The 26,517-nt window shown below is 41.2% G+C and overlaps 1 protein-coding gene across 2 annotated transcripts in view; it reads left to right on the top strand.

Annotated features, from left to right (window-relative positions):
- Nucleotides 1-129: 129 nt before the first annotated feature.
- The window catches only part of stard9 (StAR-related lipid transfer (START) domain containing 9), a 56,254-nt gene continuing 29,866 nt past the window's right edge, over nucleotides 130-26,517 (top strand). For both annotated transcript variants that reach the window (XM_034675362.1, XM_034675361.1), the window contains exons 1-3: nucleotides 130-462; nucleotides 4,315-4,384; nucleotides 11,182-11,298. In XM_034675362.1, the coding sequence (XP_034531253.1) occupies nucleotides 416-462; nucleotides 4,315-4,384; nucleotides 11,182-11,298 (234 nt within the window). In that variant the 5' untranslated portion in view covers nucleotides 130-415. The remainder of the gene's footprint in view (nucleotides 463-4,314; nucleotides 4,385-11,181; nucleotides 11,299-26,517) is intronic.

The following is a 26,517-nucleotide window of genomic DNA, read 5'->3' as shown; positions in this document are numbered from 1 at the left end:
TAGTTCCTCCCATAACAATCAGATCATTTTCATCCAGTGGATTAAGTACAATCCACAGTTTAAACCTTTCAGTATTAGTGGGATTTGAATAATAACAGGCATGCAAAGAAGGATGTAAATATGGCAAAGTAGGAGGAGTATCCAGCAGCATCTCCTCCCTCCTCTCCCTCTCTGTCCAGCAGGAAGTTTGACTTCTGTTGAGGCTGTTGCAGCAGAGACTCCGCGGGCGGTTGAACCCACGACTAGATCCCGGGGAGATGACTTGAACAGCGGATGGCTGGACCGTTCCCACCCGCTCTTAACTTTTACTGGACACAAATGACAGAAGACTCAATATGCTCTCAAAGGAGAACCTCACGCGACTTCACACCAGCTCAGAGTTTGTAAACCGCTGAGTGGAAATCATTGAGGCATCATGGCAAACGTGAAAGTTGCAGTTCGAGTTCGCCCTCCTAACGCGAGGTAAGTTGGACCCACAGTTAGCTAAAGTTAGTCTGATTTAAAGGCGTTGATAAGATGTCGTAAATGGATATACTTATTCAAACTGCCTCCGTACTTTGCTTTATGTCACAACTGTTGTCGCCACCCATTGTCCCCTGACTGCTGCTTGTTTATTTTTCGACACACCAACATTCATCTCCACTTGTTAACTTTAGTTGTATAATGTCATGAAGCTGTTTGAAAAGTCATAAAGACGATAAGCTAAGCTAGCAGGTTAGCTATAGTGAGAAAAACTGAAGTGGTGCACATGTGAATAATGACAACTGTGGCTGTCAGTAGTGTTGTCTGACTAAGCACCTTGTGTGCAGAACAACTGTGTGTGTGGTGTTGAGTAATGTGCAGAAAAATGTGCTGGGTTTGGTCAATTAGTGCAACCAAACTATTTAAGGAACAGAAATGAACGCAAGCTAATGGGGTGTAGGAATTACATGTGATGTTTGCAGACTCTTTATGTTATGTGACCCCCACTTGGTTGAATTAAAGCTCCAATGAGGAGTTTTAATCTGATTTAGAAATGGAAACTACTACCGATGCCTTTTTATGACCTACAAAATCAAATAAGAGCAGCAATGATAAGGTTATTTATAGTTAATTTCAGTGCACTAAGTAGTTGTCATACAAGGAAATTAACAGCAATCACTTTAAGTCAGGGGCGTTAACATCAGAAGAACAGATAGATTATAATAATGAAGGTAAAGTTGACTATTTTGGACCTCTCAGCTCCAACATGAACAGCTGGACAGTGTTGTATAAAAGGTGCATTCTTCTTCTTCTTCTTCTTCTTCTTCTTCTTCTTCTTCTTCTTCTTGTTATTATTCTTATGCTTATTCTTATTATTCTTATGCTTATTCTTATTATTAATATTTTATGTTTTTTAATTATTATTTTAACCATTATTATTTGAATCATTGCTTTAACATATATTTATCTTATTTAATTATGTATTTATCTATTTATTTATTTCTTTCACCTGATCTTGTTAACTCTACCTTATTTTTTAACTTTTCTTTCCACTCTTACTTATTTTATTAATTTTACTGTATTGATTTTTTTTTTTTTTTTTTAAGTATTTTATTTATAATCCTGCCATTGCTGTTATTTTCTGTCTCTGTTATTCTGTGAAGCACTTTGGGCTGCATGTTTTTATGTATGAAAGCTGCTATATAAATGAAGTTGAGTTGAGTTGCGTTGAGTATGCAGGGGTGTAGTGCAAGTGCTAGTAGTGACGGAGCGCACCTATGACGTACGCACATGTATGGTAAGCATGTGCACAATATGTGGCTCCTTTTTTCGAAACAGGTGGAACCACCACTCCTGCTGTTACCATTTTACATATACGAAAACTTTAGTGTTGATTGGATCTTGAAGTGCTCTAAAAAGTCTATGAATTTCCACCTGAATTATGCAAACTGCAAATATTCTCCCTGAGCGCCGTTCAGGTGCGCTCCATCAGTGCTATGATTCTATGTGGCCCCAAGAGGACAGATCTGAAATAGCAGTTACTTTTATTGATAAATTGCAGTCATTTTTTCACTTTGGGAAGTCGTCCACGGGCAGGATTGAAACCTCTGGAGGGCCGGTTTTGGCCTGCAGGCCATATTTTTGACACCCCTGATCTTATATGGTCAGCTTAGCCAGAAGCATGTTTTAGATGGAATTTTAGATACACTTTAAATCATGGAGTAGAAAAGACATTGGGTTATGCCGTAGATTTCAGAACATCACTACTATATAAGAAGCAGTTTTAAAATGCGTTATTCCATACATCTGAATGTATGTTATACACTTACCAATGCCTGTTTTAGATTCAATATGTAGTCATTTAAGATGGGAAACACATGCTAGGGGGATGTTAACACTGCTCAACAGTAGCCACACTGTGTCTACTAGTGCCTGCAGTGTCTGCAGATGTTATTTGTTTATTTTTCATTGGCCTTGTGAGCCAAAGTATTTGCTTATGCAGATTTTTCAGATATGCCATTAATTAGCCTGATTAATGTGCCCAATTGATGAATTGGTCTATCTTTAGTCTGTATTATAAATTCTAACCCATTGCTGCAGCTTTTGACCATTTTTCTCCAGAACCAAATGTTAAATTGAAATGTCATGATGGGGGGTGGGGGGGTTTGAAAGGTTCATTTCATGGCATGTAAACAACAGAAAGCAGATTAAGTCAACTAATACTGTTCAGACCTTTGTGTGCTTTAGTTTGTTTCTGTCTAACAAGTAATCAACTCTGTCAGCATTATTTCTAAGAAGGTTCTAAACGGTTTAATACACAAAACAGGCTTAATCCTCTTTATTCATTCTGGTTAAGCCACTTGCTTTGTTAAGTGAAAGGCATTTATGGAAAATAGTTTCCCCTCTGGTTTTACAGTGCAGTGAAATCTGCTGTTTAAGTAGCAAAGCAACACAAGGAGGTTGTAAAGTTCTCCCTTTGCATTAACCGGCAGATTGCTCCAACATGTTGAGTTACAGCTCTTCAGGGGCTTCAGATAAAGTATATATGAGTTCTGTAGTAGTACATTGAATTATTTTCACCTCCTGCAGGATGTTTTGTGAGGGCACTTTAATGTGAAGGCCACTACAGTCCCATAACAAAGCATTATTCAGGCTATGGAGGGCTGGACAATGATTCTTTCAACAAGTCTTCCTGGTAGTTTGCATGACAAAAGAATTTCTTATACATAATGTTCACTGTCATGCTAATGTGTGCTTCCTGATTTCTGGGTCTGACACTGTAGCTGTCTTCTGCTCTGTTCTTTTCTTTTATGAACGAAGGATTTATTTTCATGCTTTAATATTCGAATAAGAGCGTGCTGCTATAACATTAACATCAGCCTGTTATCTGCATTCCTCATTCAGAATAAAAGTGTGCTACTCTTTGTTTCAGCTGACCAATGGGATCCTTTTGCCCTCTTTACCCTGAAAGCAGCCTCTCACATGTGCAAAAAACATGCCGACACAATCGTGTAATTGCTCATCTTCGGTTTGTATCAAAACACTTTTTTTATGAGGCGTACTATTTTCCAACCTCAGACCTCCTCTCCTTCATGCTAGTTTGAGCCTGAGATTGAAGGTTAGTGGTTTTGGGTTGGGCCGCCGCTGGAGTTGGCAAAATGAGTCCCGCGTGGTGGAACACAGGGAGAGCCGACGATTACAACAGCCCCACCATCTGCCCCCCAACCCACCACGGAGGCACAGCTAGAAGCTTGCTCTGCAGGCGGCAGCAATATTCGCCGTCATTATCGCTCCTGGAGATCGAAAGTCTCTCAGCTCTGTGTTGTGATTGCCTCCAGTTTCGCATGTGTTGCATCAGAATGTGCTTGGTCCAGCTGCAGGAGCTCACATTGCTGAGTTGACCTTGTTTTACACACATACACTGCTCCCCATAACACACATACACACACACTCACACTCACACATACACAAGATGTGGGTGCTCTTGTGGAGACAGCCCAAGTCTCTGGGGTGTGTGGGGGTCTGTTTTCATTTGAATCGGGACAATTTCATGGACATCTCACACACAAGCAGATTCATTGTGTTCGCTGTCATGTGATGGCCTCAAGTCAAGTGGAACTGGTTTAAATGTATCTGGACACCCTCTCAATTAGATCTGCATCAGCAGGAAGAGGATTTTAAACCTGTTTAGACTTGAATCCAAAGTGAAACCTTTTGTTAAATCACTGCCTGGTTTGCATCTGGAGGGGACACTGATCAAATCTCAGCGTTTACCTCACATCTTCTTTTCTTTATTTGATATATTAATGCAAAATGTGGATGTTTTCTGAAGCAGTTATTCTTCTATTACAGGGAGAGTGCGGACGGAGGGAGGCTAGCAGTACAGGTGGAGGACAAGTTTGTGAAGATCCGTAATGTTAAGGTGAGTGTTACTTTGTGCTGGAGTGAAAAACAAAACTCAGCTGTTGCACTGCAAAAAAGGGTAGCTTAAATATAGGGTAAAAAAACTTAATTCAAGGTGAAAAATTCTTAAAACTAGTTACTTGACAAGAAATCTTAAAATGAGATTGTTAAATGTAGAAATAAGCAGGCTCTGAAAGTATTAAAAAGGGTTGAAATAAGTAGAATACTGATTTTTAGCTCAAACTGCTCGAAAACAAACTTCCTACAGCACAGTTAGAAGTGAAATATACTGAATATAAGCAAAGAAAGTCTCATTGATTTATTTTGTATACTTAATTTGAGCAAATTAAGACCTTGGGACAAGAAAAACAACACCAATTTAAATAAGAAATGACTCACTATTAGAAAACTACGATTGCACTGTTTCTTGATATAAGCTGGCTCATCTTAAAATAAACCCTAATCCATCTTAAAACTAAAACTAAAATCTTTAAACCAGTTCTTATTCTTAGAATATACCTCTGAAATGTTTCTACAGAAACAATAACAGCAAGCTGGATTACTGGCAACATTTAATACATGTCAGGATTAACAACCTATGACATCAAGAACACTTTAATAGTGGCTCAGGGTTGATGCATACTTCAAGACATTTCAAACAGTCTTTAGAGCCAAACCAGTACAAACATATCACCATACAGGAGAACTATGAGCAATCAATCAGATACAAGATGAACTGTGTTTTGAATAGATGCCTTATGTGTTATTCTTAAAGCTGGGGTTGGTAATCAGATTTAGATACACTTTTTGTCATACTGGTTAAAATGATCTTTATGTCCTGATGGCAATCAATACATGATGTGTTCTTAAAAAAGAGTGAAAAAAACTGCTCTCTACAGCCGGAGTAAACCTGGGAAAACACTAACCAATCACCGTTTTTTGGCTCCCCAAATTTAAACCAATCAAATCCCGTCTTGCTGTTCTGCCCTCCTCCTGCGTGTACATTTCCCCGGCGTGCACTCCTCCGAGTCCCCGTCTCCTGCCTCTACTTCCCCTGACTCTATTTACTGCCCCTCTCGCTCGTCCTCGGGCCTGTCCCAGCTGACCTGATGAGGTGCTTTGCTCAGGACTGTAGTCCGGATCAGAGTCTAAAAAGCTCTCACCAACAAGCAGAATAATTAATGACGTTCAGTAAGTCCTACAGAAAATATATATGGACTGTAGCGTCCGTCTGGATGCTGTAGTGATGACGAGCCGATTCGTGAACACGTTGAGTTTTAATAACCGGTCACTGTCGGCTGTAATCACGCCAACCAACAAAACAACAATCAATGTTTGAATGAATGAAAAACTTCTCCTCTTGTCTCTCCTCTCTCCCACTTACACACTCTACACCTCTCCTGATGCCTTCACTGACTGTCAACACTGTAGGAATTAAGAACATCTACACTGAACACGTTTAACAAACAGTAGAGCTGTTACAGTATTATATATGTGTTATAACTTTTCTCCTGATATCGTGTCACCGGTACAACAGGATAATGCTAGCATGATAGTTGTGAGTGCTAACAGCAGCCATGTTTGTTTGTGTTTTTAACTTTCACTATGAGAATGTTTTGGTGAGGACCGGTTTTGAATCAGTAACGATCATATGGTCGAGAATCAGCGGCACTCGTGCATGTGAGCGGGGGGGCGTCTTTTTGGAGGAGCTCCGAGGGAGGAGGGGAGGGGTTAGACGGAGTCTAGCTTTAAATCAAGCAACTTGAAGTTGTTACTCAATCTTGAAACAAGTTTGATTTTGATGAGGCTTTAGGTGAGACAACCGATGTAGCTTATTTTAACAGTCATTCACTCAATTTAAGATTCCCAGACTAATTGAGACAAAAAAAGACATGTTCATAATCAATTTAAGATTCAACCATACAAAGATTACAAACTAGTGAATAACTCTAAAAACAAGGTCATTCCTCTAACATGTCTCAATCTAAGAATTAAAATCTTGGCAAGTGCTGAATTATTTGCAGTGTGCACAGTTATGTACAGAATTGAGTCAATTTGTGTGTCTGCCTGGGTGAATTGGGAGTAGAGGCTATTTATCACAGCAACAGGATGTTTACAGCACTGGGTCAGCCTTTTACTGCTGTTTATTATACTGTATGTTTTGAACCCACACACACACACAAATTGAGACCCTGCCTGTCAAACACGTGCACTCTGAAGCTCTAATAGAGACTGAACTGCTTGGAAAAGCTTCTCAAAAATACACTAAACCAAACAAATACTCTGTAAGAGCATGATTCTGATTGGAAGATAAGAAGTATGTTTGAAACTTTATGTAACCTAAAAGGAACCTTCTTTTGTTTTCCTTATTAATTTAGGTTTCCATAAGGTTCGGCACATTTGGGAATAATTACAGTGTAAGCCGACACTTTCACTAACCTGCAGTGTCAGATGGTTTAGAAGACTTGTGTGATTGGTTGAGCTCCATTGCCTGCAGACAGTCTGGTGCTGGTTCTACTGTTTCAGTGTGGAACATGTTACCCTAGCCTTGTGTTTTCCTCCTTGTGCATGTTTGCATTAGCTCATACTGACATGATAGAACTTAGTGTATTTGCTGGGTGTAGATTGTTGCTGAAAAAAGCCTTCTGAGCAGCATTTATCAAAATGTTCACCTTATTTGTTTACAGAAAATACAAATGTACAAACAGATTAAAGGAACTCAGTGCAGAATTAATTTCAAACCTCGCATTTCACTTCATCTTAATCTCACACACAAATATCTGGATCCTGAAGATGTTGATCAAATCGGCGGTAAAAGAATCACCCCTTTTTGTTTACACTCAGATTTTTGACTGCTGACGTATGAGAGAGGAGTTGGGGTGGGGGAGGAGAGAATCTGTTACAAATAATGTGACAGAGACGAACCACATATGGCCTCCCTCTGCATGGAAACGAATCAAGACTCCACGGCTGCTGTGGGTCTCCCGGGAATGATTATTTATGGAAAGTGGGACAGTTTTTAGAGGATCTGAGACTGAGAGAAAAAAGCGTGGATTTTAAGGGAACAATAAACACGAGGCTAACTAACAAACAGAAGGAAGTGGTAGCTATAAAGAGCTACTGAACTTAATTAAAAAGTTTGAAATAAGACCGAGATAAGGATGTTTAAAAGCAGTCAGTGTTCCCCTTACACTAGCTCATCAGAGGTTGGAGCTCTGTTGGCTGGTGTTGCTTTTGGCTAATCCCTTACACTACAAGGCCTATTGTTGGACGTCCTAAATGTGCTGAGGGGTTAAACGGTCATGCATTCAGGCAAGCCAATTGCTGTGAACAAAATTGATACACACAGCTTAGTGTTGCTTAACACCTCAGTCAGAGAAAGAAGATGTTAAGTGATTGTGATGTGATTAAATAGATTCATCCTTTTGGATAAGTGACTTATGATTTGAAGTAGGAGAGAACAGGGTTGGTTGTCACACTTTTTACTAACGATTGCTCATCATCAAAACATCTTTCAATAGTCATTCCTACATTAAATTGAAGCGAAAGGTGTTGTCTTGAAATGTGTATCCCTCTCATTTTCCAACTCACTGTAACAAAGAGGCAATTAACTATCAAAGGCACTCTGACACTTTCTGACAACCAACCCCATCACGGGGATGGTTGTCACACACTATGGGGTTGGTTGTCACACACTATGGGGTTGGTTGTCACACACTATGGGGATGGTTGTCACACACTATGGGGTTGGTTGTCACACACTATGGGATTGGTTGTCACACACTATGGGGTTGGTTGTCACACACTATGGGATTGGTTGTCACACACTATGGGGTTGGTTGTCACACACTATGGGGTTGGTTGTCACACACTATGGGGTTGGTTGTCACAATGGTATTTTTATGGGGAAAATCTTTTAAAAAAGGCAAAAGGCAGAACTAAATTTGAAAGTTTAATTGCACTGACAAGTGATAGGCCTACATAACTTAATGCATTTTAACATAAAATGAGCAAGGAACATGAACAGGAAACACATCTTTAGGCCAGCCTATATAACAACATAAAGAACAAAACTAATAGGCCTAGCAATAATGGCCAACTGAACTAGTTGTTACATGCGACAACCAACCCCAAAGAGAATGTGACGACCAACCCCAACTGGAATTTTTTGCTAGCATCAAGGCTAACAACCATCTAACAATTAGTTAGCTAGCTACTAAAAATCTAAACTATAGCTGTCCCCTCACACTTTGTAAGGGTAACACTTGTTTTGTTATAAACCCATCGTTTAAAAGCCTAGAAGAAAAATACTGAGGAGCTGAATATTTACAATTTGACATGAAAAACACAAAAAGTCCTCTCACCTCAAGTTCAGCTGTCTTACTCCAGAGAAGACTATGTAGGTGAGCTCTGATCCTAATTCTGGAAATTTCCATACCCCAATTTGAGAGACAGCGTCCTCTGGTGGCGAGATATAACGAGTGTGCCAACCAACCCGTGTGACAACCAACCCCGTTCTCCCCTATATACTGGCTAAAGGACCGTCTCCTGAAACCTGACAAAAAACAAAAACATTACAAATTAGTGATCAGTGTAAGGTCAGTCTTCAAAATTAGGGCAAACTGCTTGGGAGTTAGTCTTTAATGACAGTATACAAGGCATATAACTCAACACCAAGAGGCAACCTCCGGCCACAAGAATTGGAGCCAATGTGGAAGGGTTCAAAAGTGCAGTTTCTTGAGTGTCCGCTTGAGACTGGCTCTGGAGGTACCGGAAACCACCATAGACTGTATAAAATATGGACGTATTGTCCGTGACGTCACCCATCTGTTTCTGAAGAGCTGTTTTGAGACCAATCGTCGGCGGATGCCATATTGCTTCTGTCGAGCCAGTGTGACGTAAAGAGGCGGAGTTTGAGCCTCCTAGCCAACAGCTACAGTGTTCCCACAGGCAGCTGTGCCTCTCATTGGAAGACTCGTAATCTCAATATCTTCGAAATTGCCGCGTTAGAAAAAAATTCGACCCCCTCACAGTGAGAGGACATCGAGAAATGAGCTATCCAGACTACACTTGTCTTTTGTACCAGGCTGTAAACATGTTTATTTCTGCTGTAATGATCGTCTCTTTCACATTCATGTGTATGTGGTTTCTGGTACTTCCAGAGCCAGCCTCAAGCGGATCCTGGATGAACTGCAGCTTTTTACACTTCCGCATTGGACTCATATTTTTAGACCGGAGGTTGCTGCTTGGAAACCACATACACACAAAATCAAAAAAGCCGATCTTTACAGCAGAAATGAACATGTTTACAGTCTGGTACAAAAGACGAGTGTAGTCTGGATAGCTCATTTCTCTATCGGCACACACTGTACGGGGGTTGAGTTTTTCCATAACGTGGCAATTTCAAAGATATTAAGATTACAAGTTTTTCATTATGAGAGGCACAGACGACTGGATTGACAGGAGGGAACACTGTAGCTGTTGGCTAGGAGGCTCAAAGCCTGCCTCTTTACCTCACACTAGCTGGACTGACATTAGGTTGAGTTCAACATTTCCAATATGGCTCCCTCCGACTATTGGCCTCAAAACAGCGCTTCAGAAACAGATGAGTGACGTCAAGATACTACGTTCATTATTTATACAGTCTATGCTCAATACTGATGAACACATTATTTGACTGTGAACACATACAGGTTAATCAAAATAGATGATAATTTAGGAGTGAAAATCACACATGAATTTTTTTAACCATGTTTAAGTGTTTAACCTGCCTTTAACAGATATTTAAGTACAGCGGACAATGAGTGTAGTCACAATAAACGAAGTGTCTGAGTTTATGACAGCTCAAATCCCAAGAAACCCATTCACTGATGTCTCTTACATTTGCGTTATTAATTGGTTAAGAGATGAGGTGGTGTTTGCCAGCCACAGTTGCCACTTGCTCTGCTAAAATCCACCTCAATAACCTCAACAGGCTGAAATTTAAAGTGAGGTGTTTTATCCCAACCACATGTGAACAAGGGATGTTCCTAGTCCTTCAAATGGAAATTCAATTTCTGGCTAACCAACTAATCTAAAGGTAAGAAATTGCTCAGAAAACAGTTGACTATGAGCACAATTAGTTAAACATGGCTAACACCAGATCACAGATTCCACAGTTCATACAAAATAATGTCAACTTAATTTGCAATGTCCTAAATCTTTCTCTATCATTGCAGTATGATGGATTAACCTTAAGGCAAAGTGGCTACACCTGAATATGCTCAGAAAAACATTCAAGAATACATAGACCACCACAGACTGAAGATAGGTCTCAAGCAGGTCCTCTTCATGCAAACAGTTTGGCCTTGCAGGGTTCAGTGCAGTGATTTAGAAGAGATGTCTAGCTAATTTACTGTTTGCGAGTACAAGCGTTGTGCCTGGGCAAGTCCAAATGCTGCTCTTCAGGATTCACTCGCTGTAAGCAGAAAGCTGTTCAATGTTGATGCAGTGAGGCGGCTAAAGAACTGGAGGAGGAGTGAATGCATCGCTGATGAATGGAAAGAGCTTGCTTGCAATTTCACACCACAGCAAGCTCATAAACAAAAGCTGTAGTACCTAGCTTTTGACAGGTGTTTGTTATTATAAGCTTGTGTTCTTGAAATACTTTGGATTTCAGTGTGCAGTCAAACAATGCTAATAAAGAAATGTTGTCATGTTGAAGCTGATGTATTTTTCTGCATTTCTTGCCTTGTACATAATGCTGACTGTTATCTGTGTATATCAAATAAAAAAGGGATGGTAACAAATAATCTCTCCATGCTTTCTCCCCTAAAGCTGGACGGGCGCACAGACAGTGCCATAGACTCGAGGGAGAAGCTTCTGGAGTTTTGTTTTGACTACTGCTACTGGTCAGTGGACCCTGCAGATCCTCACTACGCCTCGCAGGAGGAGGTAATGAACTCTTTCTTATTGTTCACTCAAACTGAAATCCAGTATTTAAAGCAGTATTCCATTGATGGGTTTTTAATTTGGCTTTCCCAGCAAACTGTCACAATATTCCCACAATTTTATCATTTACATCCTATGGGATGGAGATAACATCGGAGTTAGCATCCAGTGGACTTAGTCTTAGACTCTGACAAAGTTTTTCTCTGATGTTACTTCTGTAGCTCAAACTTGTAGCAGTCTTAAGGGGAAATATAGCAAAAAATAAAGAGTGCCTCAAATGTTTTTCTTAAGGCGTTTTTCAACTGCAGGAACTTTACCTTGGAACTAGGGACTTTGCCCCTGAACTACATGCGTTTCGACCAGAGGAACCAGGGCCTAAATTTAGTTCAGGGGTAGTTAATCTCCCCCTGAAAATCCTCTGCTTTGGGGTTAGTACTTTTCAAAGGTCCTGGGACTTCCGTCTGAATGTAACGGTGTTTCTGGAGTTTACACAGTTGTTGAAACACAGAGGGGGTTCCTGGGAATGCATACTAGTTAAGTTATTTATTAAGATTTCAAAATATTATTTAATATAATTTTTTTTCTCCATACGTAACTGGCCTGATTTGCACAAACTACCCGGGACTTCAGCCTGCGGTCAAAATGCAGACAACAATGGGGGCAGAGGAACCTTTTAGTTCAGGGTAAAGTAGTTCTTGGGGCTAAAAGACCCCGGAACTCTTGGTCGAAATGCACCTTTACGGTGCTTTTTGACTAGAAGTACCAGGAACTTTTATTTCCAGAAACTTCTCTTCAAGGAGACCGTGGCCCATTGTTGTCTTCACATTCACTGCGGCCTGAAGTCTTGTGAAGATTATGCAAATCAGGCCAGTTACGTATGGAGAAACAATAAAAGTTATTACACTAAACTGCCAGAAAAAGATGAAGGCCATACAGCACAATATCAGGCAACAGAAAGGCTGGCATCTTCGTTTGCAACACTACAATAAGCCTGTTAGCATGGAGGAGATTTAGCTTGTGCTGATGGTGCTTTATGGCATTGCAAATGGATTCATTGAACCAACACTTGGAAGGAGACAAGCTCTAGTAGCAAAGCGGATTTAAAACGCAAGAAAGCAAGACAACAGATTTTAAAAGCTTTAGCAGAGAACGACCAGTGTTTCGGTGTAGAAAGCGACCCTGTTTACTGGCAACTTTCACCCGATCGCATCCCTCCCAAATGGCTTGAGTTATCATTAAATACAGATCTGATTAGTATATTTTGACATTTTAACAAAAACTGAACTAGGATGCACTCCCGAGAACTCCTTCTGTCTTTCAACAGCAGTTGTAAACACTGATAGTGTTAACTGAAAGTCACCAGTTTACAGGGTCACTCCTCAAACTGTAACACCGGGAGCTGACAGAGAACGAATGTTAAGAAGTTAATTGAATCAAGTGGATCACAGTTGGGTGTAATGTTATTGTGGATGGTGGATGAGATAAACACACTGCGTACAGTATATTCTACCAATGAGACATGTTCAGTATTGTAGGCCCTGCCCCCTAAAGAACCTGGACCTTCTGAAAGTACTACCCCCCCAAGCAGGGACTTTTTTTTTTCTAAAGTTATATTTCAATGGATAGGGCAGCCCAAGAGAGACAGGAAATGTGGGGAGTGGAGAGTGGGGGAGGACATGCAGTAAATGGTTGAGGCTGGAATCAAACCTGCGACCTGCGACCTCTGCGACGAGGGCTATGGCCTCTTGTATATGTGGTGCGTGCTTAGACTGCTAGACCAACGGCGCCCCAGCAGGGACTTTTTTAAGGGGTATATCAACTACCCTGGAACTACTGTAAATTTAGACCCTGGTTTCTGCTATTGAAACACACAGAGTTCCTCAGAAGGTCCCTCTGGGGAAAGTTCCTGCTGTTGAAAAGCCCCTTTACAGACACGCACAAGGGTAACTTAGGAAAAGAACCAGCGCTGATAGGTCTCCTGGAAGAAAACAACAACACATTGTATCTTTTCATATTAATTACAGGTTGTCTTATTTAATGGAGTATTACTGACAGTATTCTCACAGCTTGTAAAATAAGTTTAATGCCCTTAAGGAATCTTTTTTCAACATTAAACCATTTGCTCAACTTACAAACAGGTTCTTCTAGTTTTGATGCCATGTTAAAACCCTCCCTAAATATACACACCCTTGGAGACCAAGTGCGTGCCAACCAGGGCTTGTGTCACAAGTTAAAATTGGGAAAACACAAAAACTGCACCAAAAAAACTCCCAGAGGAAACGATGTGTCCTTGTAGACAAACCACAACAAGAGGGGTGTGTGTTATGTTGTGCTGTATGCTTTTACGCAGATGGCCACTCGGGGGATATGGTATCAGCTCCATCTGTTACCCAGAAGTCTATTTGCCTCAGACATGGCATGGCTAAAGGCAGCTCGCTTTTCATGTCTGCACTTTGATTGGACGATTAGATATCGTGTGGGGCTTTGATTGGAGGGTGTTGCTGGAACCTGAAACGGGCTTCAGATCAAGAGGAAGTGGTGCATAATTCAGTTGCAGGAAACCTCTTCAATGCCTATTTATTTTGATTCTTTTTCACAGGAGTGTTATCAATTAGTACATTAAGTTTCATGATTCAGAACAAAGGTGCAACCTTAGTTTTTAACTAACTTTTTTGCTTCCTTTTACTTGAGGGAGTCCTCTCCTCTACCTCTCCCTCACAGCCCTGTTTCTACTCTCGTCAGAGGGGCCTTTGTATGTGTTTGAGAAAGACAGAGCTGTAATGACGTCCTACGCACTCTGCAGAGCGACAGACAACACAACACTTCTTCCTTATTCCTTTTTCCTCCCTCCTCTCTCTGGCTGTGGACGACTGAATCCTCAGCAGAATTGTGTCCAGTCACAGTGGCCTTGTTGCATCAAGACATTCCTCTGTCGACTCGTGGTGGGTGAAAGGACACCAGCGAAGGACAGAGCTGCTGGGTTTAAATCTGACCTCTTTTCCTGACCCAGAATCCAAAGAATCGTCTCTTTAACAAAGAAGCTTGTAGATGACCACGTCAGCTGCTTTCTGATCACATCACAGTTTGCAACATTTGAATGAGACTTGTTCTGTTGGGTTTTCAGACAGTTCCTGACGTAAAAAGCAGAAAACACAGCGTTTGTGTTGTTGAGCAGCAATGCACATTGATGGCAGGTGGATTTGTCAAGAGACGCTCTTGACTATTTCACCAGAAACAAATCTTTAGAGATCAGTGAAGAGCCTGTCAAAGTGCTCAGTTTACTACATTTGTAAACCACAACCAAAATGTAGGTACAGTTGTGTCGCTTCATTTCACTAAGTGCCATTGCTCTCAAGATAGGGTACGCATGTCGTTGCTTTCTTGCATCCAACCACACATTTTTTAACACATTAATGGGTTGATGCTGTTTTTGCCAGCACCGGATTTTCTCATGGTTTGAAAGAATATCTTGGCTTGCTCTCTTGTCAGAGCAGGAGGAGGGGCTTTCTCTGCATCTGTCTTGCACTGTACTCCCTAAGGGCCAAACTGAGGCTGTGGTGGAAGGAAAAGAGGGGAAAGGGGATCCCAACTCCTGCTTTTCCAGTCCAGTCCAGTACTGTCCCACCACACCCAGTGCCCCTCAGAGACCATGATTCCCAACCCTTGTTCCCCAATCCTGCACTGTACCGCTCACATCCACGCCTCATTGATACTTCACACAAGATACATGTGCAGTTTCCATCCGACTACAATGCGGTGTCTCAACCTATATGTAGTGCTTGCTTTATTGTAAACAAGGCGTTCCCATAAGGTAAAAGTATATTTTACTTGATGTGTGGGGTAAAGTTTTTGAAGTTCTATGTTTGAAACAGTTTGTGAAAAAAGGTTAAGCTGAGAGGTAGGAGGATTGCTTTCTCAGGTGGGAAAAAGAATGGTTTTAAAAGAGAGCCATATTCCATAATGGGAACCAGCTGTTGAGCTAATGCAGGGAACTGAGGGGCTATTTGTTAAAATGCTGCCTCTATTTTTTGCCTAGATACTGAGCAAATGCTTTTTCCACCATTTATTAACACACCCCAATCAGTTTGTTATTGCTCATGACAATGAGAGACATGGGAAAAGAAGCAGAGGCAAGAGAAACTGAGTAGAGATGGAGAGAAAGTGAGGATGTGAATTCCTGGGGAACAAGAGGAGGAGGGGTGGACAGGAGGGGAATGGGGCAGGGGGTCCACTGTGCCTCTGCAACCCCCGGCTCTCGCCTGCCAAACTCACAGCTGCCTGGCTAAGTAATTTTTCGCAGTTAAATTTCAGGCCAAAGACGTCACAGCAGAGCATTCGTCTCAGAGCACAATGCTGTTTTTTATCACCAAAAGGATTCGACTTGCTGGGGTTTTTCCCCTCTCTTTCTCCTCCTCCTCCTCCTCCTCCTCTTCTTCTCTGTGTCGATGTGATTTCAGTGTTTCTAGGTCTCTGTGTCAGTGGTGCTGGAGACTCGGGGAAAGAATAGCTTCTCTGTGTATGAGAAGAATCCTCCACACACATGCACACGCACGCACGTGAGCATTTTACTCCCCCTCAACACGGTCCAGTAGAGTTGAGCTCAGCCTGGTTTGAATTAACCCCAAACAAGACGCTAAATAAACCGCATGCTGGCAACAAAGAAAAATGAGATGTACACCATATGGAAACTGGAAGAGCACCTGTGATTTATGCATGAACGTGCAGCTTTCTATCAATGAAGGCAGAGGATGAGAGGAGCTGAAACAAGAGGGACTTAAATGCATCACAGAAGGTGCAGAGTGCATTAAAAGTAAGCACTGTCATTAAGCAAACGCACTGCCAAAAGTCGTTCTTTTGTTAATTGACTGTTTGATAAAGTTCCAGGTACCTTGGTGGAAACTTTTCTATTTGTTTATTTTGTAGAAATGCAAATCATTACCTGCCAATAGTTTCTTTATTGATCCTTAATTTATCAAAACAAAGGAGCATTTCTGTTCTAATTGGCCAGAGTCCACAATAATGTTTAGGAAGTGCTTGTTATTACAGCCACAGTCATTCATGAAGACAGAGTAAAGCAGCAGAGGAATAGAACTTGAATTCAAATATGATAGATGCACTTCCTGTTGGCTTTATTTGAGGTAAAGTCTAAGTTGCCTTTGCAATCAGTGATAAGAAACCACCTTTCTGGTTCGTGTTTAGGTTCCTGTGTTATTACGTAGACACAGAATGTAATAGAATACAGGTTTAGACCAAGCTGCAAACTCCAGTCTCAAACTATGAAGCCCATGCGGAAGGGTTATAAACTGCAATTCATCGAGAATCCGCTTGAGGCTGGCTGCAGAAACACCAGAAACCACATAGACATGAATGGGAAAAAGACAATCTTTGCAGCATTAATTAACATGTTTACAGCCTGGTTAAAAAAACAGCTTGGCTCTACGTAGCTAATCTCTCTATCGGCACACACTGTACGGGGGTGAATTTATTTCTAACGCGACGGTTAGATCTTTTGGATCTTTTGTAGCCGTATATTTTACCTTAATTTTGCAAAAACTAATGGTTTGTGTTGAAAACCCTTTTACGTACAGTGTTTTTATGAGAAGCCTTATAATTGCCCAATTTTGTGCATTTATTCTGTTACAAAACCATTCTCACCCTGATCCTAGGGTTGTGATTAGGGTTAGGGTTAGGGTTGTGATTAGGGTTAGGGTTGTGATTAAGGTTAGGGTTGTGATTAGGGATAGGGTTGTGATTAGGGTTAGGGTTGTGATTAGGGTTAGGGTTGTGATTAGGGTTAGGGTTGTGATTAGGGTTAGGGTTGTGATTAAGGTTAGGGTTGTGATTAGGGTTAGGGTTGTGATTAGGGTTAGGGTTAGGGTTGTGATTAGGGATAGGGTTGTGATTAGGGTTAGGGTTGTGATTAAGGTTAGGGTTGTGATTAGGGTTAGGGTTGTGATTAGGGATAGGGTTGTGATTAGGGTTAGGGTTGTGATTAAGGTTAGGGTTGTGATTAGGGTTAGGGTTAGGGTTGTGGTTGGGGTTAGGGTTATGATTAGGGTTAGGGTTATGATTAGGGTTAGGGTTGTGATTAAGGTTAGGGTTGTGATTAAGGTTAGGGTTGTGATTAGGGTTAGGGTTGTGATTAAGGTTAGGGTTGTGATTAGGGTTAGGGTTAGGGTTGTGGTTAGGGTTAGGGTTAGGGTTATGATTAGGGTTAGGATTAGGGGTAGTGTTATGATTAGGGTTAGGGTTAGGATTAGGGTTAGTGTTATGATTAGGGTTAGGGTTATGATTAGGGTTAGGATTAGGGGTAGTGTTATGGTTAGGGTTAGGGTTATGATTAGGGTTAGGGTTAGGGTTAGGGTTATGATTAGGATTAGGGTTATGATTAGGATTAGGGTTATGATTAGGGTTAGGGTTAGGATTAGGGTTAGTGTTATGATTAGGGTTAGGGTTAGGGTTATGATTAGGGTTACGGTTAGGGTTATGATTAGGGTTAGGGTTATGATTAGGATTAGGGTTATGATTAGGGTTAGGGTTATGATTAGGGTTAGGATTAGGGGTAGTGTTATATTTAGGGTTAGGGTTATGATTAGGGTTACGGTTAGGGGTAGTGTTATGATTAGGGTTAGTGTTATGATTAGGGTTAGTTTTATGATTAGGATTAGGGTTATGATTAGGGTTAGGATTAGGGTTAGAGTTATGATTAGGGTTAGGGTTAGGATTAGGGTTAGTGTTAGGGGTAGTGTTATGATTAGGGTTAGTGTTATGATTAGGGTTAGTTTTATGATTAGGATTAGGGTTAGGATTAGGGTTAGGATTAGGGTCAGAGTTATGATTAGGGTTAGGGTTAGGATTAGGGTTAGTGTTATGATTAGGGTTAGTTTTATGATTAGGGTTAGGGTTATGATTAGGGTTAGTGTTATGATTAGGGTTAGTTTTATGATTAGGGTTAGGGTTATGATTAGGGTTAGGGTTAGTGTTATGATTAGGGTTAGGGTTAGAACCAGAACTAAACTTAAGCATACAGAACCAGAACCAAACTCATTCAAACAGAACCAGAATCAAACCCAACCAGAACCGAGCCAGACCCGAACCAGAACCGAACTTGAACCGCATCAGAACCGTACCAGAACTGAACCAGAACCAAACCAGAACCGAACCAGAACCGAACCAGAACCGAACCAGAATCGAACCAGAACTGAACCAGAACCATTCCAGAACTGAACCCGAACTGAACCGAACCAGAACCGAACTCAAGCAAACTGAACCGAACCAGAACCAAACTCATTCAAACAGAACCTGAATCAAACGGAACCAGAACCGAACCAGAACTGAACCAGAACCGTACCAGAACCGTAGCAGAACTGAACCACAACCGTAGCAGAACTGAACCAGAACCGAACCAGAATCGAACCAGAACAGAACCGAATCAGAACCGTACCAGAACCGAACCAGAACTGAACCAGAACCGTACCAGAACCGTACCAGAACTGAACCAGAACCATACCAGTAACGAACCAGAACCGAACCAGAACCGAACCAGAACCGTTACAGAACCGTACCAGAACCGAACCAGAACCGAACCAGAATCGAACCAGAACTGAACCAGAACCATTCCAGAACCGAACCAGAACCGAACACGAACCAGAACTGAACCGAACCAGAACTGAACTGAACCAGAACCGAACCAGAACCGAACCAGAACCAGAGCCAAACTCAAGCAAACAGAACCAGAACCATCTCAGGTAAACCGAAACAGAACCAACTCAAGCAAACATTATTAATGTCTTCAGGTTGGCATTGAGAAAAATCCGGAACAAAAAGAGCGACACAGAAACTCCACGATGTAGACATCGCTGATCATAATAGACATCGCCACGCAGGAAGACAGTTTACATTTTTTTTAATTCTGAGAGATCTTCAAATACAGAATGCGTCTTTACACCGGTGTGATTTTTTCAGAGTTTACGGTAACTCAAATAAAAGAACGTGACATATGCTTTGTTTTATATTGACCCCTTAGCAGGATGAATATCATGATTAAGCAGGTATATTTTGAGTTTGAGTTGAGTTGAGAAACATTTGTGGCCATTTTTGTCATTCAGTTCTATTTATGTCATTAATGCACTGATCCTCTGATCATTATTATTATTATTTAATTATTTCAGTAAGGCAGCTTCCTGATTCCTTTGCTGGCTCTTGTTTTTTTCTTAACTCATTTTATATTTTTTGAGAAAAGAGAAAGCTGAGATGTTGCCCATCATTGTTACTTGGTTGCACTAATAAAGTGAAGTGCTGTACATCTGTGGTTGCATTATTCTATTATCAATTTGCCATCATTTTTAAGTATGTGAGAGATGATTACTCTGATAGCCATAGACTGCATGTCTTTCAATGTAGACTTCCACTGAGAGGAACATATTAGACGATTTAGGAACTAAATTAGGAACTAAATTTAGACTGTCATACCAGCTTGATAATCAATGAAAATGTCTTGGAAATGTCCTGGAAAATGATCTCTGGAAAAGAGTGGGAACCCTGATAATATATAACCTGCTGTGATTTACATGGGTAAGGTATATCCTGAAACTGTCAATAGACGACCACACGGAGCACGCATTTTAGACACAATTAATCGCTATCAGTCACTTTTCTTCAATTGTGGGAAATCGTGATTTAAGATGTAATTAAAATTTGCAGCCGTTGCAGAATATCTAAATCACAAATCTGTAGAAGATGTAGGGAGGAAATAAGTCCAGGATTGGAATCAGCTTGGAACCCTGGATATTTTTAAGGATATCTATTCATTTGGACATTTTAAAACTTGTTGTTTTCCATCTCACAGCTGCATCTTTTTCTGGGTATGCAGCCAATCATTGTGCGTTTCATGCACTTCTTCCATAAACATATTTACGAGTGGAATATTTTGCAGCCTTTTTGGATGTATGTGCTCTTTGAGTTTTGAAATAAGCTGGCAACATGAACAGAAATACAAGTAACCACAAATCACATGTTTATTACCAACACATGTCTACCAAGTATCAATCTGTCCCAGTTTGAATATATATGCACCAACAGAAAAGTATGGACTCTCTAATGAGATGATCAAATCTGTATTAATGGCGCCCCAGTATAATCCCCGGTGAATTAGGGAACCTATACTGTACCATATGGATCTCACGCAGGGCTCCCATCAGTCTGCAGCCTGGAGAAGTCATTCCAGCCTGCCATAAAGAGTGTAACATGCAGCTCCTTTCTATAGTGTTGTGCTTTGGCCCCTTTAACAAGGACCAGGGGAGGGGCACTGAATCCCCAAACTCTCTTCAGATATGGTTTTATTTATTTTTTCTAAGTCTAGCCTTTGCCCCAGGGTCAGCTACTAAAAGAGTGGAAGCTAAAGAAAGGGATACACTGCCACACCGCCCTCTGTCTGCATTTTTCTTTCACTATTCTGTCTTCTGCTCCTCTTTTTTCCCTCCTCTCTGCTCCCTTATTCCCATGCGTAGGGAGGCCTGAAGAGTAATGAAGAGCAGCCTGTCTGTTTGGCCCTCATATCTCTGTCTCTTTCTCCTCCCTCTCTCTCAGCCTCTCTGCCCTCTCATGCTAATCTGACCTACAAATTCTGTTCTAGTGTGACAAACGAGAGTGCGGTTGAACTCCGGCCAAATGGCTTCCTCTCTCTTCCTCTCCACGTGATTCATCTCCCTGTCTGTGTCCTGTCTCTGCTTATTTCTTTTACCTCTGACTCTCTCCATCAGAACCCTAGCAGGAAGTTCAGACAAGGATCTCCAATGACATTTTATTCCCTGCGTCCAAACAAAGGCATTTAGCTTTCGCTCAGGGCCCAGCTGTTGTGTTTGTGTGACCCACTTGGAAAGCGTGGGACTAGAACCGAGGGACCTCTGCTCTCCTCGCAGCTGTCCAGTCTTGGAAACTCAAGAGTTTTGGAGGAATTTGCATCTCCTTTTGCATTTGTCTTTTTCATGTACAGTCTCAGTTGTGTGCATTAAGTTCAGATACATGCTCTCAGGGAACACAGAAACGGAGGGAAAATGAATCTTGCTTCTTTTTGGTTGCGTCAGTCCTGGCAAAAGAAACGAGAAGCTGAAGTTTTTAAATGTGGCCAAGTGCTTCATTCTGCTTGTCTGGCCGTTTGCCATCACCCCTGACGACATCTTACACACATTTACACACACACACACACACACACACACGCACACTGCACATAAATACTTCTCCAGGCTTTAGCGTAGAGCGGGCCACATAAAACCAGACCAGCAATTGGCATTCTCCACAGCCGGTGATTACAGGACTTAACTCATTACAGAAGCATGACACCATTACTTTTTCACTCATGTTAGCCTGTCTTTATCAGTTTCACTTTAACATTGTGCTCAAACAGGCTGCCTCCTTGGGAAAGAAGCAAAACAAAACTGTGCCCCGTGTTTCAAAACAGGCACTGTTCTTATCGGGGTGCAGATCTTTGGCATGAAACCCAGCTGGTTCCTTGTTTTTCAGAAGACCTCATTTCCCTCAGAGAAGTCTGGTCTAACTTAGACTCACACATGACTCCAGCTTTCCTTTGGAGGTCAGTTGCCAAAGTGGGATTGTTGAAGATAACATCTCTCTTTGTGTTACTACGGGGTTTAAAAATGGCCGTCAAGCATGCGTAAAATGTGTTTACAGTAGCCTGGTTTCTTTTCCATCTCTTGGAATTGCCTGAGCTTGGAAATCCATTTTATATTTGAGACAAGAAAGAGATGATTTGAAAATAAAGTTCATACTGATGAAGATTGACACGTGTTGGATTGTAATAGAGGCTGACATTTTTTCGGGAATTATTAAGTTTAGTTGTATTTTTATGACTTTGAAGCTGCAGACCTGAAGAGCTGACTAGTGCGCTGCAGGCGGAGGAGCACGTCTGTGTTGCGTTCGCAAATAATGCAAAAACGAACCGGTTTTCTGATGTGAAGTGAAAGTGAAGTGCTGACAAAAACCACAAGTGGAGCGTACACCTAAACCAAGATGAGTGCTTGGGTCTTAGTTTTCCAAAACTCAGGTACAGTATGTGAACTGTGAAGTTAATGCCTTTATGCACTTTTGTTCTTTGAGGTATGTATTGCTCAAAGACTAAAGGAAGAAAACAAATGGGAGCGGTGCAGGAGGGGGAGTCATTTTTCCGGGAGTGCGAAGGTACAGGATTTTTTTTGGGCTCCAGCCCGGGATTGGGATGCAACAAGATTTTTTTTCTGTGGGAGTGGGATGGCACAGGAGTGAAAATCCACTCCCGTGTCACCCTCTAGATTGCAACCTGCACTAGGGTTTTGCGATAATTCAATAACGATAATTATCGTGATTTAATTTTCCTCGAAATAAATATAACAAATGTTTGATAAAATTTTGATAGAAATAAACCTGTAATTACATCCTCCAACCACTGGAGAGGGAGGGGGCGCTAATGTGTCTTAAACACTAGTTGCCACCAAGCGGCAACCTTCGGTCTCAAAATATGAAACCCAGTGTTATAAACTGCAGTTCATCGAGAATCAGCTTGAGGCTGGCTGCAGAAACACCGGAAACCACATACACATCAATGGGAAAAAGAGGATCTTTGCAGCATTAATAAACATGTTTACAGCCTGGTTCAAAAAATGTTTTGGCTCTACGTAGCTAATTTCTCTATCTGCACACACTGTACGGGGGGTGAATTTTTTTCTAACGCAACGGTTCAGAACATAATAAGATTACGAGTTTTTGCCCAAATAAGGACATGACTGACGTGACTCCCGGTCAGGAACACATAGCTGTTGGCTAAGAGGCTCACACTACGTCACACTCTGCCTGGTTGAGTTCCGCATTTCCAATATGGCTGCCGCCGTCGATTGGCTTCAAAACAGCTCTCAGGAACAGATGGGTGACGTCACGGATACTACGTTCATATTTTATACTGTCTGTGGTTGCCACCAAACATTAGACAGAAGCAAAAGACGACATTGAACAGCCAATCATGTTGCAGGGTTAGAGGTAGGCGGGGCTTAAAGAGGTTTGGAGCGGAAAGTAAACACAGCTGAAAGAAGCAACAGTGACACTGAAGAAAACACAAAACCTACTACCTCAAAGCAGTCTTAAAACTAATACTGTGCTGACTCTGTGTTAACTATTAACTTAATGCACTTAATTAAATACACTTTCAAGATGTGGGTAATTAAATCTGTGTATCTCAACCTGAGAAAAATAAGAATCTACAAACTAAGACTTACAAAAATCTCTTCTCACACAAAAGACCTGCTTACTGTTAGCACTGTCTAAAATGAGGGATTCAAGAAGCTAGTCAAAATCCTAAATCCAGATACAAACTAACACATCGTCTGGTTTCTTCAACTTGCAAAAATCTGCCTTTAAATTTAAATGAAATAATGATTGGATTTTTATTGTGATAATTAACGATATTGACTGATAAGGAAAAAATGATCGTGATAACATCTTTTGTAATATCGCCCAGCTCTAACCTGCACACCGTACATTCTGCTTGATCTGCCGCCTTGTTGCCTCCCTTTTCTAACCCAGAAGCCTTGTTTCGCTCTTCCTTCCTCGCTCTCTGTTTTGACCCAATAAATCTGATCTGCATTTCCTGCAAAAGAATAACATCTATGTTCTGCTTTTCCTCCTTCATTGTTTGATTGTTTATGCATTTATTTTCAGAGAGGGAAGCAAACTCTTAGGCTTTGTCCTTGTTGTGGGTGCTGTTTCCTCTGAATTAGTCAGAGACACACACACACACACACACACACACACACACACACACACACACACACACACACACACACACACACACACACACACACACACACACACACACACACACACACACACGTGTGCAGGGGTCTGCTGATGGCAACCCCCTTCCTGTTAATGGAGGTGTTTAGTCTGTCCCAAGAGGGTTTTGAAGCGACCCTCCAGCCTGCACACTTACTTTGTTTCTGGCCTCAGTCACTTTATCTCCAGGCTGTTTTCCTCCTGCTTCATTTGATCCTGGAGTACGTTTCCACTCCCACAATGCAACCTGTCTCTTACCTCAACTGCTTTGTTCGTCCAAAAATAATTCCCAATGCTGCAGGGTGCTGCCAACTGTGTAAGTGGGTTGTGTCAAAGGGCCGACGGTTTCAGCTGCCCTAGCACCAGGGCACAAATGTGAGTCTAGAGATTTAAGTTGTGACAATGATGACAAACAGGGTGTTCAATGTTCTCACATGGCCTGTGTAGTGGAACTCAGTCGCACTTTCAATTCTCTCAATAGGTTGAAATAAGTTTGGTTTCCTCTTGTGGTTTTGCTCAGGGGTTATTTCAAGTGTTTGCAGACTTTCATGAAAACAAATTTAGTGGAAACGAGGAAACGAAAAGAAAAGTGCAGCGGGAGAAAAAGAAAGTCAAGATCAGAGACGGGGAGTGCACGGTTGAAGTGAAAGTTCCTGCTCTTTGTGCTAAGCCTGAAGGGACCCTCAGCCTCGTCGTAGCCTCCATGGAGTGAATTTAAGAGGGTCAACTTTAACAAGGGCTGTATTGATTCTCTGTGTTTGAGGGAGGAGAGGGTGCCTGTGTCTGTTTTTTAGAAGAGTAGGATGAGGACAAGACAGGGGCGGGGCTGCTTTTTGTCTTCATGTTTGAGCCTTCATTCAGCTGAGTAGCAGGGGGTAACTCCTGGTGGTCTAGATTTCAATGGACTGCAAACTTTCACATTTGTTGTCAGATATGTAACAAAGAAAATTAGATGTTAAAAAAAAAAAGAGATTGTATGATGTCAGATATTTGTAATGGTGAACAGAAAATGTGTCAGCCACTATTTTAATGATTCTTTTATAGCTATAGTCATTTTTATTCAAAATCACCAAACATTACACATTATTTTGACATTTTTTTAAATAACAGATTGAATATGTTTAAATGTCAATCCAATAAGAAGACCATCTAAAAAGATCAAAATTGGCTCTTAGAAATTACACATATTCACAATTTTTGGCATTTATGTTAGAATAGACAATCCCCAACACACAAGATTATAGTACGTGGTAATCTTTGAGGAAGATAATGCTAAGTTGGGGTGAAAAACAGTCTCTACTCATGTAGATTCCTTGGTGTAGGGGTAATGACGTCACTGCCCCTGTGCCTGTTGGGAGGTTTATAAGGTCATCCAGTAAGACAGCCGTCGAGGCAGAACTTTTACAAGTTACACGTGGCTGCTGTCTGCTCCTGGTTGTCTAGGCTACAGAGACATCTATGGAAATCTATTGATTAGTCTGTATAGATCTTTTGTGATAAACAGCTTAGTCTGGATACCTTCTTTTGTTCTTTTTCATAGTATACACAGAGACAGATAACACAAACAAACACAGACAATAGATAAACCTCATTGTGGGGGCACCTTGACTTGAAAATAATGGAAACGTATAATTTCGGAGTCCACTATGATCCAGAGAGAGTCACAAAGAGGTAGCGTCTTCCTCTGTCACAAAAAATGTCCATTTCTCTTGTTCTTGCGAGTCATCCTCTCCATTGCGCAGATCAAATTCACTGTGCATCCAGTCGCTGAGATTTGGAGGCACAGATTTATACCATTCCTCTGTTATTACTTCTTTCATCCAAGCAGAAAGCTGTATTTTACACGAATACTCATCTTTTTAATAAATGACATCATAGCTTATTAAACCAAAGTACAGAACCTTTCCATCATTAGGGATCCCCTAACCCCAAATCGAACTCAGAGTTAGACTTATTATGGCCCAGAATGTCTCTAATTTTGAAAATAACCCAACAGTTTCAGACTAATTGTCGTCCACATGTCCACACTGCCTCTGTTAACTTGAATCTGAAACAATCTGTCCTTTGCAGTTGAGATAGTCTGTATATCGTCAACAGTGAAACTTGCGTATGCTATGTATCAAGAGCCCAGATTGAATCCACTGATGTCCTGTTTCGACTGTTTAACAGTCCAACAGGCACAAAAGAATTCACAGACTGTACTTCGATAAACAGTAGATACATATGGCAGATCCTCACTTTTCAGAGGTTGGGATCAGACAATGTTTGGGATTTATACCGGATACATTACTTATGCATCATTTCTACTTCAAATCCCTGTAAAAATGTTGTTTTGATTGAGTTATCTGCCATCCCTCAGCTCCAGTGTTTTGTGTTTTGAAGAACTAGATGAATGATTCGAGT

Source organism: Notolabrus celidotus, chromosome 22 (genome assembly GCF_009762535.1).
Source record: "Notolabrus celidotus isolate fNotCel1 chromosome 22, fNotCel1.pri, whole genome shotgun sequence".
Lineage (NCBI taxonomy): Eukaryota > Metazoa > Chordata > Actinopteri > Labriformes > Labridae > Notolabrus > Notolabrus celidotus.
The sequence above is the reverse complement of the archived record's forward strand: the minus strand, read 5'-3'. Positions and strand labels throughout refer to the sequence as shown.